General features: G+C 28.5%; 1 protein-coding gene across 9 annotated transcripts in view; it reads right to left on the bottom strand.

Annotated features, from left to right (window-relative positions):
• Positions 1–314: 314 nt before the first annotated feature.
• LOC129912998 (C-terminal-binding protein) overlaps positions 315–13,706 on the bottom strand; it is a 30,126-nt gene continuing 16,734 nt past the window's right edge. For 6 of the 9 annotated variants that reach the window (XM_055991302.1, XM_055991301.1, XM_055991299.1 and 3 more), the window contains 2 exons: positions 4,896–5,080; positions 315–590 (listed from right to left, as the gene is read on the bottom strand). In XM_055991302.1, coding sequence (XP_055847277.1) covers positions 525–590; positions 4,896–5,080 — 251 coding nt within the window. In that variant the 3' untranslated portion in view covers positions 315–524. Of the gene's footprint in view, positions 591–3,579; positions 3,895–4,895; positions 5,081–12,861; positions 13,470–13,706 lie in introns of those variants that run through there. The other 3 variants (XM_055991304.1, XM_055991307.1, XM_055991306.1) reach the window with 3 other exon arrangements.

Here is a 13,706-nt window from a genome sequence, read left to right as displayed (position 1 = left end):
TAAAGTTAAACTCAAAATTAATGCGTTTTTGTTTATGTTTTGAAAATTTGGTGTTAAATGTTCGTCTAAATTTTTCTATTTTCTCATATTACAATTTTTTTTTTTTTCTTTATAACATTTTTCTTAACTAGTAGGTATAATCAAAAAAAAAAAAATAGAAATTAAAATATTTAATTATAATTTTAATGCAAACGCGAAATTAAGTCAAATATTGCAGATTTAATTTTTTGTTCTTGTTTTTGTTTTGTTTTGTGAGTCTTTTTGGGAGAGAAGCGATTTTTTTTTTGTTCTTTGTTGGAAATAGAGAAGTTACATTTTCTTATTTGATTTTTTTTTTTTGTTTGTAAAAAACATTTAAACAAAAATAGAATATAAAAAAAATAATACATTTTTTTCTCCTTATTACGGCTCTGCGGTGTTTCTTAATATTTGTTACTTTTTTATTTGTTCTTTTCTGATGACTTACAACAGCTATGGTGTTCACTTGTTTTGCTTTAATTAGTAATATAATTGGCGTTTTTGAACTATTGGACCTCTGACGGCTCTGGCTTAGACGAATGGTGATTATTAGGATCGGGTGCACTCAGCGGCTAAAATTAAAAGAAAAGGACATTATTATTCAATTGTCGGACTATATAGAGCTTTGATTGAAAATATTGTTTATAATATACGGTGAACTATGTATGTGTAACTACTTTTTGAACTTAGTTTTATAATAATAATAATTGATTTTATAATTTGTTAAGTTTGCTGAATATGAAAGTTAATGCACTCAGACGATATTTGAAAATATGAACGTAAAAATTAAATATTTGAGTATCATGCTTTTCTACATAGAGGCATTCCATAAAAAAAGAGTAATAAATGGATTGGGGTGGCAATATAAAACTTTTTTTTGGAATAAGAAACTATTTCTCAAGACATAACTATTGCTTACAAACTTAAATTCCAAATTGATAACTAGCCAGCTTATCTTTCCATAAAGTTTTAACTAAGAATAAATGCTAAAACTTGGTTTTTAATGCTAGGCACGTGACGTAATGTAACATTTTAACTAATTATATTTGTTAACTGAGACTTGTGGATGCTTCATCACATTGAAGAGAAGATTTCAAATTACTTTTGAATGAAAAAGTTGATCTCAAAACTGTAACGTCTAATAGTACTATGTTTTAAGTGTTCCTCCCGCCTTAACGGTAGCAAATATACGATTTGTTTTTTTTTTCGAGCCAACTTACTTTGGCATAACCTCGAAAATAGTGGAACACTATTTTTTTTTTATTTTTATACAGGAATATTTCAAAACCCGATTCCAGTTCAACTACCAAAAACCTTCAAATAATATACATATTTTAAAAATGTTGCTTCACTAAGGACGTAAGCGAAAGGTTAGCTATTGAGTGTCCGGTACATGCCGTTTAGTTCTTATAAAATAATATATTTTCAAAAAAAAAAACATTTTTGCAAATTGACTACGGTTCTTTACAGGAAATTATTAGTGGTTATCGCTCACACAGTCGAGACTTAAAAAGTTAGACTTACTCGATTACATTGCGCTCAACGATTTGAACTAACACGCATAAATATCAATTTTTGTTACGAGCTCAATTTGGATGTGGCTAACAAGAGGTTTACTTTTTATGATTTAGGGTTTGGATGTCAATTTTTTTTTCATTTTTAAATGAGCTTCAAAAATGTATGAACTAATTTATTGTCCTTCGCATTTTAAATACAACCTTGGTAACAAAATTACAAAGTCCATTTTCGATTCATGCAGATTATGTTGTAGGCCTTATTGTAAGTTCCACGCAGGCCTTCATTATGAATGAAATCGAACATTCAACAAATTGCGTAGGTTTAAGTTTGGGGTAAGAAAATTTGCTAGAATTTCAACAAGCTAATTTTATATGAAGAATTTTGTTCGATTTTTTTTCACAATGACGACTAGCGCTTTATTGATAGAAAGGCCACTTATGACAAACTACTATAGCATAATGGTTCACAAAGATCAACTGATTTCATAAGGCCTTATTGTGAATCTCCAGAAGGGTTTTGTTTCTCGGGAAATAAAAAAATCCCACCGCGTCCAAGCTGGGGGATAAATAGAAGAATGCTGCCCAAGGTAGAGCTCGAACACACACCTTCAGGTTAGCAGTCAAGCACTACATCCACTACACCATTGCCACCCGCAAAAAAATTTGTTTCCTTCTCAAATTTTCCACTGAAATATTTATTGTTGATACTTATAAATTATGAGGTAAAAGCTTTTGTTTATCATAAATGGAACTTTTTTTAGCCAAGCAAGATTTGTTTTTAGAAAATGTTTCACATACAGGTTTAGGTTTAATTCGTTTATATGATAGAAAATAACGAATATTATGTTGAGATATGTATTTAATACATTTGAAGCTTCTTTTTTTTTATTAATACTATTATGAGACAGGACTTATAGTAAATCTCCAGTGCCCTTTTTTGTACTTTATCATTGGCTATAAATCTATTTTATCCCATACAAGATACAAACAAAAATAATTTCTTTTAAAATCATAATTACTTGATTCAAAAATTCTGGATTGAAAGAAATTCTACATAAATTAGAAATTTAAAAAAAAATTTAAAATATGGTAAATCACTTGCTATTGACCTAGGATCCCAATTTTCTTTTTATTTTAATTAAAGGTTGTTTTCGAAGTTGAAATAACTTTGAATTAAAAATAATGTATGTATGTATGTAGTTCTAATTTGATTTTAAAATGATCGTCTTTAGTTTAAATAGTTAAATCATAGTGTTTTGTTGTTGTTTTTTCCCTCAGTGTACAAATTGAAAATTCGGATGTTGAGATAACCAAAGATAAATACAATATGTACATTACGCTTGTTATGAAAAATGCATCTGTATTGTTAACTTCACTTCGCTCGTGAACATCTCTTTCTAATTTATCTCAAAAGCTATTTTATCTTCAAATTTCAAATATTTTAAACGGCATAAGATTTAATATTTTATCGATTTAGAGCGGTCATATTAAGGGAAAAGTAGTTTTTTTTAAATCATCGTGAATCTCCAGGGAAATTGTGTTTCCCTCAAAATATTTTTTTTTCCCTTCGAATTTTTTGTGCACTCGTGAATTTCCCTCCGAATTTATTTCCAAGGAACAAAAAATCCTATGTAATGAAAGCTTTATATCCCTGGCAAATGTATTGCCGATACAAAGAAATTCCGAGGGAAACTTTTGATGATCATTTTTATTCACGATAGCCTCAAATTCATTTAATTCTTAGTTCGTAAAGTATTTGTTTTTAAATAGCTAGGTGTATTTGAATACCATCCAATTGCAAATGCACAGTCCTTCATTTATCCCAGAATATAATAATTCCAAAAACTTGCTGAAAACAGCGAACTTGCTTGCGCTATAGGGAGTTCTAGTGATACCTTAGAAAAAAGCTTACTTTTTATTCATCCAAAAGAAGCTAGCAAGCTATGGTAATGCTCATACCTACTTATTGTGAAAGCTGTTTTATTAAAAACAAAAACAGAAACAAACAAAAAATAAAGAAATGAACTAACAACAACTCTGTTCTTATTTTTTTGGGTAGTATAGAAAAATTTATTAAAATAAAAATATATAAAGTAAATTACATGCTGCTTTAACAGTTTTTTTTTTTAAGCTACATCTGAATTGAAAATATACATAAAATTGATTTTTTTCATTTTAGTACTTAATTTTTTTTTTTAATTTTATTTTTAACAAAATTTTGAATTGCTCTTGAATAAAAAAAAACTTTCAGTGTTGCTAATTTTGATAGTGTGTTGCGCAGAGATCCAAAGAAGCACGCCAAATCGGCTTGAATTCCATGTCAAAGAAGGTCATAAACAAAGATCAATCACCGCAAGAGCTGTTGTAATGAAACAGATTTATTATTATTTGTTTTGTGTTGTTTTTTTTTTTTTTTCATTTGTTTTTTGTTTTGTTTTTATTGAAGTAGATAATTAATGTAAAAGTGCATATAACGAGACTATAACATTGAAAAAGGGACCTTGTGTGTGCATGAAACACTAGAAAATGCATTTTACATGGAATGGGACGGTTTTTTGAACTTTAGGTATTTGAAACTAATTAGAAGATTTTGGAAGGTGAAAGACTAGAAATAGCCGATGGACTGAGCAATTTTTCAAAATATTTTAAGGATATTCCCATGCAAAGGAGACTAACCAGAAGGGATTTTTTGAGATATCGCAGAAATGACAAAACACTTCAATTTCTAAACTAAATTTTAAAGTTAAGCTTCCCAGGAGCCTAATGCTGACTTGGTGGAATCTGTTTTCTGTCTCAAAAGAGGAACAACTTCCCAATGATATTTAAAAAAAAAGTCAAAAGTAATCATTCGAAATTGTCGTTTAGGTGAGATTAACCGCAGCGAGACTAACAAGTTTTAACTTTTTCTGGGCAACAGAAACTATTTGACCTATGCAATCTTAATTAAACGAGGATATTGAATCCACTTAACATATTAATTTTTTTTATTTGTAAAAACATTTGAATTATGAATATTCTTCCAAGGATTTTAAAATATGTATAACGGAAAATGATAATGAATATTCTATTCGGTTTTAAAATTGGAATTTTTTTTTATCGAAAATAAAGGTTTCTACAGTTTTCTACTTTTAACAAAATTGTTACTTAACTTAACGTTCTAGTAATTAATTAATTTAAAAACTAATTAAACAAAAAAATAAAATTACCATAAATCTATCCAATCTACACAAATAAAATAACGAAACAGAAAAAAAATAATAAAAAAAAAACAAGTAACGATTACAAGAATTATCTATATAAAAACAATATTGAAACTTTGTTTTTCTATCTATACAAAAGAGAAATTGAAGAAATACCTACCGATTTACTCACAAGTCCAAGTTGAAGTCCAACCTGAGGCTGTGGTACAGCTGACACTGGCGGTGCTGATACTGGAGAGGGATTTACAGATGGAGGAGCATGTGCCCCTGCACTGTGTGGTGCTTCGTGGGGTGTTGTGCTGTGGGCCTGTTGCAGTGCGCCTGTATAATATCCTCCATTTAATCCTGTTTTGTATTTTTATAAAATTTTAGCTTAGGTATGAAAATTTGCAAACGAAAAAAATAATTTATTTATAATTTAAAATTTTGTTCTGATGATTTAACCTGGTTTTAATGATTTTGTATCAACGCACATAAATTGTTTCTCTGACTAAGAGAAATGGAGAAATTAATTGGTAGAAGCTCTCGTAAATGAATAGACAAAGACATAGACAATGCTTATACACAGAAGTGAGTTCAAGCTTGGACTTCAGATTTCTTGATATATTTTTTTGTGCAGAACTATATTAGAAATATCTTAACCACAGTCCCATAGAATGAGAACCAATTTTAGTACTTTTAAAGAATCAACTTTCTCCCTGAAGGTTAAAACAAAACGAAAAAAATTCACCATATACTTCACCTCTTTTGTAAAAATACATACATAACTGACATCAGAACTTTGAATGAATGGTAAATCAAAAATCGCTTTTATTGCTCCTTAAATAAAAAAAAATATACTTCGAAATTTCAATCGCTTTTTACGTGCAATCAAAAATCGCCATGTCTGCAACCATAATAAATCATTAATAGGTGCATAGGGAGTGTGTACTGTACTGTACACTCCATCGTTTGCTTACATAGAAATAATAGCATTTAGCATATCGTCGCTGTAGTTCTAATACCTCGTAACCCAGAAAAACGCAATTTTGGACTAATGAAACTAAAAAAAATCCGAATGTAATAGAAAAGACCCTGTTTGCCTAACATCGATATTGTCAGAGCTTCGCTTAATAAAAACCAGATCATTTGTATTGATTCTCATACATTTCATGCTTAGTTTTTTGCCTCTCCTGAAAAATAATAGACTTTTCTGGGTTACGAGGTATTAGAACTACAGCGACGATATACAAATTTTAAAATCACAAGATTTTATGTAATTTATATAAATTACGTTACATAATGTCGAATTATTCCAAGCCACTTGCTGAGCATCGGAATCCTGAAAAAGAAGGGTGCACAAAAAAGTTGACGTCAATGAGTAAACATGTTTTATTTTGCCATCCGCCAATAATATACTCTCTTTTGTTCTTTGTTCTCTTCTCTCTAAACAAATTCTCATTAAGGGGGGGTTTCCATAGCATTTTAATGGAAGACGGTTGACTAATTGTTGTATAACTTTTGCAGTTTATAAGATAATCTTATGAAACGTACTTTTTTGAAAAGGTAATAAACGTACAAATATTTTTGCATCATTTAAATTTTAGAAACATTTCTTGTGCGATTTTTATAAGGGTCGAAAATGATTTTTTTCCTGCAAATTTAGATTGAATCAGAATTTTGGTTGGGGCACCGTTGTTTATAAACTTTTTATTTATTTTTTTTTTGTTTTATAATGATCAAATGTGTTTTCATGCAGTACGCGAAACAGTTTTTTTTTTTTTTTTTTTTATTAGAAAAAAAGCTTCGTTAATTTGTTGTAATTTCATGTTTTTTTACTCACTCTTCTTAGAATAACTTTACCGTTTATTAGTGTTTTTAGATGAAACAAAAAGAAAACAATAAAGGGAAATTAGGAGAATCCAATAAAATTTCTAAAATTTAATTTGAAGTTAGTTTGAACGGTTAATTTGAAGGAAAGGTGTCAAAATGCACTTTTTTAGCATTTTGGTCGTGGGGCAAAGCGTGATTATTTTTTAAAATGTTTTTGTATTTTTTAATGAGAAGTTAATAAAGTTGTTCATGCAACCCGTTTGCCAAAAAAAAATATTTTTTTTATTTACACACTAAAAATTTGATTTTAATAAACCAATATTTGCATTCTGTTTTTGAGGAAGGGGCAGTCAAAGCATCCACAATTTATTTTTATTATTTTTTTTCATTATATTTCAAATCAGTTTCAAAAAAAAAATATATATTTTTGCTCACAGTATTTTTAATATAAATTGTTGAAAAAGTGTCTATTTTAGCTTTTTTTACTTTGAAAATTCCATTGATCACGCACACATGCAAATTTAGTTCAAAAGAATGCCACGCATAAGCTGGCGCTGATGAACTCTTTTTTTCTGTTCTTTTCTATTTATTGAAAAAAAACTTGCTCTTGCGCTCTCATTTTCTCGTTATATTTTGTTTTTTTTTTTTGTGTTTACATAATATGTATTTTTTTTTTTTGTTTCCTATTTCCTCACTCAGGCAGGCAGAAATCATTCATGAAATTATGAAGAGAGTAGGTAGATAGTAGATATTTTTTGCAAGATCATTATCTTTTGTTTTCAAAAAGGGTTGTTTTGTTCTTGTTGACTCTTGGGTTTTTTCTAACAATTCATTTCGTGTTTATAATATCGCACCCGCGGTTGCGAGTTGACACTTTTGGGTTTTTTTTTTTTGGTGTCAGCGAAATTCTTTGCATTGTGTAATATTCAAATCGCTCGTGCGGGGATATAGGTAAAGGATTAGATATGTGGTATGCATTTGTTTGTGTGTAAAAATGTGTATTGACATTTGACATGTGCTTGTGCACAATGATTGATTTCTATATTTAGGTTGATTTCTGGGTTGTATTGTTTATTATACTACACTCGCGCGTGCGTGCGGGGTTATATAATATAAATACAGGGTGTCCCACAGTCACCGCCCCAAATGAAAACCATGGATTCCTGAGGTCATTTGAAGTCGAAAAACTTAAGAGGTAATTTTCTCGTTTTCGTCCCGTTTTCGAGTTACCACGGTTTTTATGATTTTTGCTCTCTTGTCCTTTAACTGGCCTTATCTTTGCCAAACTAAGTTTGATTTGAAAGATTTTTTTTACAACCAATCAAGAATTTATTACAGTTTAAGTTTGTCTCAAAACTTTTTTTTCTGCGGACAACCGTTTTTCCACAATTTTGCATCAAACACAATTTTCTTCGTTTTTTAAGTTGTTTTTTACACTTTCATATCATTTAAGTCAAAAAAACACGTTAATGAGTATTAATTTTTTGTCCTTTTTCTAAAAGCCCAGTTTATTTTCATAAAAAAAATAAGTTTTATTTCATAAAAAAGGCTACTGAAAGTAATTAAAAAAAAAAATAAACAAACTGAGTGAATTAAAAAAAAAAAAATTTTTAAATAAAAAATTGATTTAAATGAATTAAAAACTTTTTCTGAGCTATTGTGATTAAGAAAAGAACAAAAAGATAAAGCTCAGAAAAAAATTTAATTTATTTAAATCAATTTTTTATTTAAAAATTATTTTTTTTTTAATTCACTCAGTTTGTTTATTTTTTTTTTAATTACTTTCAGTAGCCTTTTTTATGAAATAAAACTTATTTTTTTTATGAAAATAAACTGGGCTTTAAGAAAAAGGACAAAAAATTAATACTCATTAACGTGTTTTTTTGACTTAAATGATATGAAAGTGTAAAAAACAACTTAAAAATCGAAGAAAATTGTGTTTGATGCAAAATTGTGGAGAAACGGTTGTCCGCAGAAAATAAAGTTTTGAGACAAACTTAAACTGTAATAAGTTCTTGATTGGTTGTAAAAAAAATCTTTCAAATCAAACTTAGTTTTTGGCAAAGATAAGGCCAGTTAAAGAACAAGAGAGCAAAAATCATAAAAACCGTGGTAACTCGAAAACGGGACGAAAACGAGAAAATTACCTCTTAAGTTTTTCGACTTCAAATGACCTCAGGAATCCATGGTTTTCATTTGGGGCGGTGACTGTGGGACACCCTGTATATCGTTTTGTTTTTCATAGTCTTTGTTTATATGTTGCGGATTCGGTTTTTTTTTGTAGGTTTGTAGGTATAATAGTTATATTTTCGCGGGGGAATGTGTAAAGGGTTATATAAGTGTATTTGTGGTTAGAATGCACCTGATGGTATTTATAGAAATAGTTTTGAATAGGTGAAGATGCTCAGTATGTTTCCTTAGCAAAAACAAAGTTTTTAAAATTACACCTACTGAGGAAACAAGCAAAAAAGTAGCTAATGCCTATCTGAATTTATAAATAAAATATCAGTTTGAAAAAATAGATCATTTTTTTTTCAAAGTGTTGAGCTTGAAAATTATTTTGAAAACTTCCCTAAACTTTGATTACATAGTTGAAAAATTAATTTCAAGGTTTAAAAAAAAGTAACTTATAAGTTACACTGGTCAACAAGCTTTTTGCCACAAGAACCAAAATATACTTTTCTATATGTTTTTGATATGCTGAACTCGAATCTGAAGTCAGAAAATGTTTATTGGCCTCCGTTTTTGAAATATTACCGTTAGAAAATACCGAAAAACGTCATTTTGGCTGTTTTCGAGGTTATGTTTTTATGTGGGGTAGTTTCTTATGAAAAAATTTGTAACGGTTCCTATAAGAACTGGTTTTATTCTTTCAAAAAATGTTTAAATCTTTCCAATATCTTTTTTACTTCCCGAGATATTTAAAATTTAAGGAGTGGTCTTTGACTCAGAAATAGCACTGGCCAAACAAATTAAACTTTTTTTGCCACAAGAACCAAAATATACTTTTTTAAAGGTTTTTGAGTTGCTGAACTCGAATGCGCAATCAGAAAAATGCTATTGGCAACAAATTTGTTTATAATGAATTACCCCACATAAAAACAGAAGCTAGAAAAGAGCCAAAATGACGTTTTTCAGCATTTTATAACTGTTATATCTCAAAAACGGAGGCCAATCAAATTTTTTTTGACTTCAGATTCGAGTTCAGCATATCAAAAACCTATAGAAAAGTATATCTTGGTTCTTGTGGCAAAAAAAAAGTTCAATTTTGTTGACCAGTGTTATTAATGCTGCCTTATTTTTGTTTCCTAATAATGTAGGTATAGGTAAATAAAAAACAAAATCGATTCAACTGAGTTCATTGCATTGGTGACTCTAAAAAAATCTTTATTAAAAAGGTGTTGAAAGTAAATTGGATTGATATCGAGTCCATCCTCAAACAACATATAGATAAGAACCTAAACATTCTATATATTGTAAGTAAATACATTTCCATGTCAGCCGGCACGCGCGTGTGCGAGATAAAAAATTGCTCAACGAAGAACAACTGCAAAGTGAGCAAGAACCTGAAAACCAATCCTTCTGCGCATCTACTCATATTTTTATACAAACTACACAAAGGATACTGTCAAGTATATTTTATCAATGCACCCATATAACACATCCTCTACCTGCTTCTCCGCTGAACAACTATAATTATTATTATAGTGCAAAAAATTTCTCTGATACACAAAAAACTCAAATGCCATCCACAACAGCAACATGGAAACAAGTTTTCATTTCAAAAATAAATAGGTATACACTCCAGAAATCTTTCATGAAAATATTGAATTTCAAACCAGTTTTCGTCCACAAACACCATATCCATATAAAGATCTATGTAGTATACCTACATCCATTTGCATGTCACCCCGCACGCGTGAGTGCGATGGCGATCTCACAAAGAGACAATGAATGAAAACCATAACCAACATCCTGAGAGTAAAAAACCAGAGAATTCGATGGCGAGAGAGCGAAACACATTCACTAATACACACAAATGCTTTTACATGAGATTTGACTTTGCTGAAAAAGGGAACCCAGTCTTAATAGCCGTGTTTTAATTTCCCCCTGATTCTGATCGAATCATTATAATTATTTGCGTTACAACAAAAGCAGGATTTCGATTTGTTGTCGTAAAGCAAATAAATACAATGATCGGATCAGGATCAAGGGGAAAATAAAACACGGCCCAATTGAACAAGGTTCCAAAAAATACTCATTGTTAAAAACTATTTTTTCGGATTTTCTCCAGAAAGCAATACACTTTTGCACTCCAAGAATGTTAATTTCATTCAGTTGAAATTTGAATAGATTTAAAATTAAGCATACAAAACAGGAATAAATCTGAGGAAACTTTTTGCGAAATAAGGGAACGGAAAATCATTGTAAGCATTAACAGCGAATTGTCTTTTACAGTCTCCAGCCTCAATTTAATTTAACGTGAAGAAACCTATATTCGATGTGGCCATGCAAATATTTATAAACTTTGATCCCATGCTGCAGAGATTCGTTCAGTATTCACAGGATTCTCAATATGGTTAAAAAAAAAATTGTAATTAGACATAAAAGTGGGAAGTTCGACTTTTTACTTTAATGGCCGACATTATGTTTTTGGGTTGCTGAACACAAATAAAAAAAAAAAAAAACTTTTTTACGGGCTTTTTTTTTTTTCGTTAATTTCTCATATTTAAATGAAAATTTCGTTGGGCACCTTCAGATTAGTGTTTAGCCAAAAAAATTTCAGTTATACAACTCTGCATTTTTAATACAGTTTGACTTTGCTAAAGATGAAAATTAACCATAAATCAAGAAACTTCTCTTGACTCAATAATTGTGTTGTTTACATTTAATTATGTAATTCTTTTAACCAAATCACAATTCTAATCCCTTTTAAATGGAATCCCTTATTTTGGAATTCCATGAAAATTCGAAATACATAGATGGAGTCGACTTTATTTGGTTTTCACTACCTAGATGCCAAAAACATTCGTTGGAACATTTTGACAACTGCAAAATTAATACTTATTTATTTTATTGTAAAAATTTGAGTTCAGAACAGCTTTTCAACCATAAGATTTTTTTTCAATTTGGATTTTAACCTTCATACTTTTAATGGGTAATTCCATGAAAAAGTTGACATGAAGCTTTGACAAATTATGCAAGCTCTTTTACTTTTCTCAGTAACAAATAACAAATTAACGTTTAAGCTGATTTCATGTTTGGAGATTTTTCTGAATGTAACGTTAATTACCAGGAAATCGCCCTAATTCAATAGTAAATGAAAACTGCATTACCTATATAACCATTACTAAGGCTATAATTAATTTTTGAAATATGGTTAACTATAATAAGCTTTTTGTACAATACATACACAGGAATAAATTTAGTTTAAATTGAATCGAAAAACTGAATAGATATAGTTCCTAAATAATGAGCACAACTAAAAACAGATGGGAATGATGGAATTGTGATAAGACATAACACTATTTCTAGCGGAAGAAATAATTTTGATAAAACATGAGAGCTTCTACCTGAACTTTAATTTTATAACAATTGATGTTTAGAAGTAACGATTATTTTTTTGTTAAGAAAAATCGTTTTTAAAGCTTTTTTTGAGATGAAGAAGTGTTCCTGTTCTAAGACATACATCAAACTAAGTTCAAAATGCAGTTTTTCATATGTCATTAAAACATAAACACTTAAAAGACAAATAGTAAGCGAAACAACATACGATTAATAGAAATAACCTTACTGAACTTTCACTTACATACAAAAAAAGAAAAAAACAACACAAATAAATCTAATTTACAACGGACTAAAAACAAAAATCATTCTACAACTTATTGATCTATTGTAATAAATTTTTTTTGTTTCAAAAAAAATCTTGTGATTGTTTTTTTGTATTTTGTTTTTGCAATAAAATAGTTATGCTCTTAAAAATAATGATTCCATCATCCCATGCAATTTTTGTTTTTTTTTTTTTTAATTATTTTATATAAATAAATTATTTTTGTTTGTTTGCTTTGTTTCATATAATAATAATCATTCAAAAAAATAAACTATAAAAAAGTTTTCAGTTGAAGACACAGAGAGAAAAAGAGAGAAAACAAATCAACAGAAAACTTTTGTTCGCTAAATATGTATCGCTTAAAACGCTTATAAAACGCAGTGAATATATGCACAACAAAATCACGTAACCCGTCTGTAAATAAAAAAACCATATACAAAAAAGAAACATAAAATAGTTTTTTGATTTCTTTGTTTTTTTTTTCTGGAAAATTTAATTTTATTCAGCTTTCACAGTTATTAAAAATATTTTATACAATATAAAATAACAGTTTATTTTTTTTATTTTCTTCTTCATCTTCCTTCATCTTGGTTTCTATATTTTGTTTCCTTTTTTCCATTTTTATTCTATTTTTTAATTATTAATATGATTTTTGTTTTTTGTTTCCTTGCATTTGCATCTCTATTTTCTTATTTAACATATATTTCGTTCGATTTTAATTAATTAAAAAAAAAATAATTAAAAAAACATTAAGGAATTAAAACAAAAAATATAAAAGGATATTTGTGCAAAATATGTTTTTTTTTTTCTTTTCTGTTTCTCGTAATAACAACAAATTATATTTTATTATTATGTTTTATTATTCGGTTTGTCTGTATTTTCTCAGGTTTGATTCGAAATTTTGTTTTCTTAAATCTGTTTCAACTGGATTTTTTGTTTTTACTATTTGAGGGCAAAAATAAACGCGGATGATGAGATCATTTTTTTAGAGCAAAATAATTTTTTTTAGACATTTGAATTAGTTTTTTGTTTGTTGACAAATTTTGTTTGAATATTTTTCTTCTTTTCTTCAAATTGCATGTGTGAGTAGTCCTTATGAAATATACATAAAATTCAGTAAGTTTATATATTTTTTAAATTTTTTTTTAACAATTAATCTTGTTTCTACAAAGTATCATTTTTAAAATTATTATTTCCCCTTACGATTGTCATAAAAATTATAATAAAAGTGTGATTTTGCAAAAAACATTTTTGGTTAAAAAAAAAATACATAAAAAGCATTGGATCGTATTCATACACAGTTTTCAAGCAGTTGTTTTGTTAACTTAA

This window comes from Episyrphus balteatus, chromosome 3 (assembly GCF_945859705.1).
Source record: "Episyrphus balteatus chromosome 3, idEpiBalt1.1, whole genome shotgun sequence".
Taxonomy (NCBI): Eukaryota; Metazoa; Arthropoda; class Insecta; order Diptera; family Syrphidae; genus Episyrphus; species Episyrphus balteatus.
This window is presented reverse-complemented; position numbering and strand designations above follow the sequence as displayed.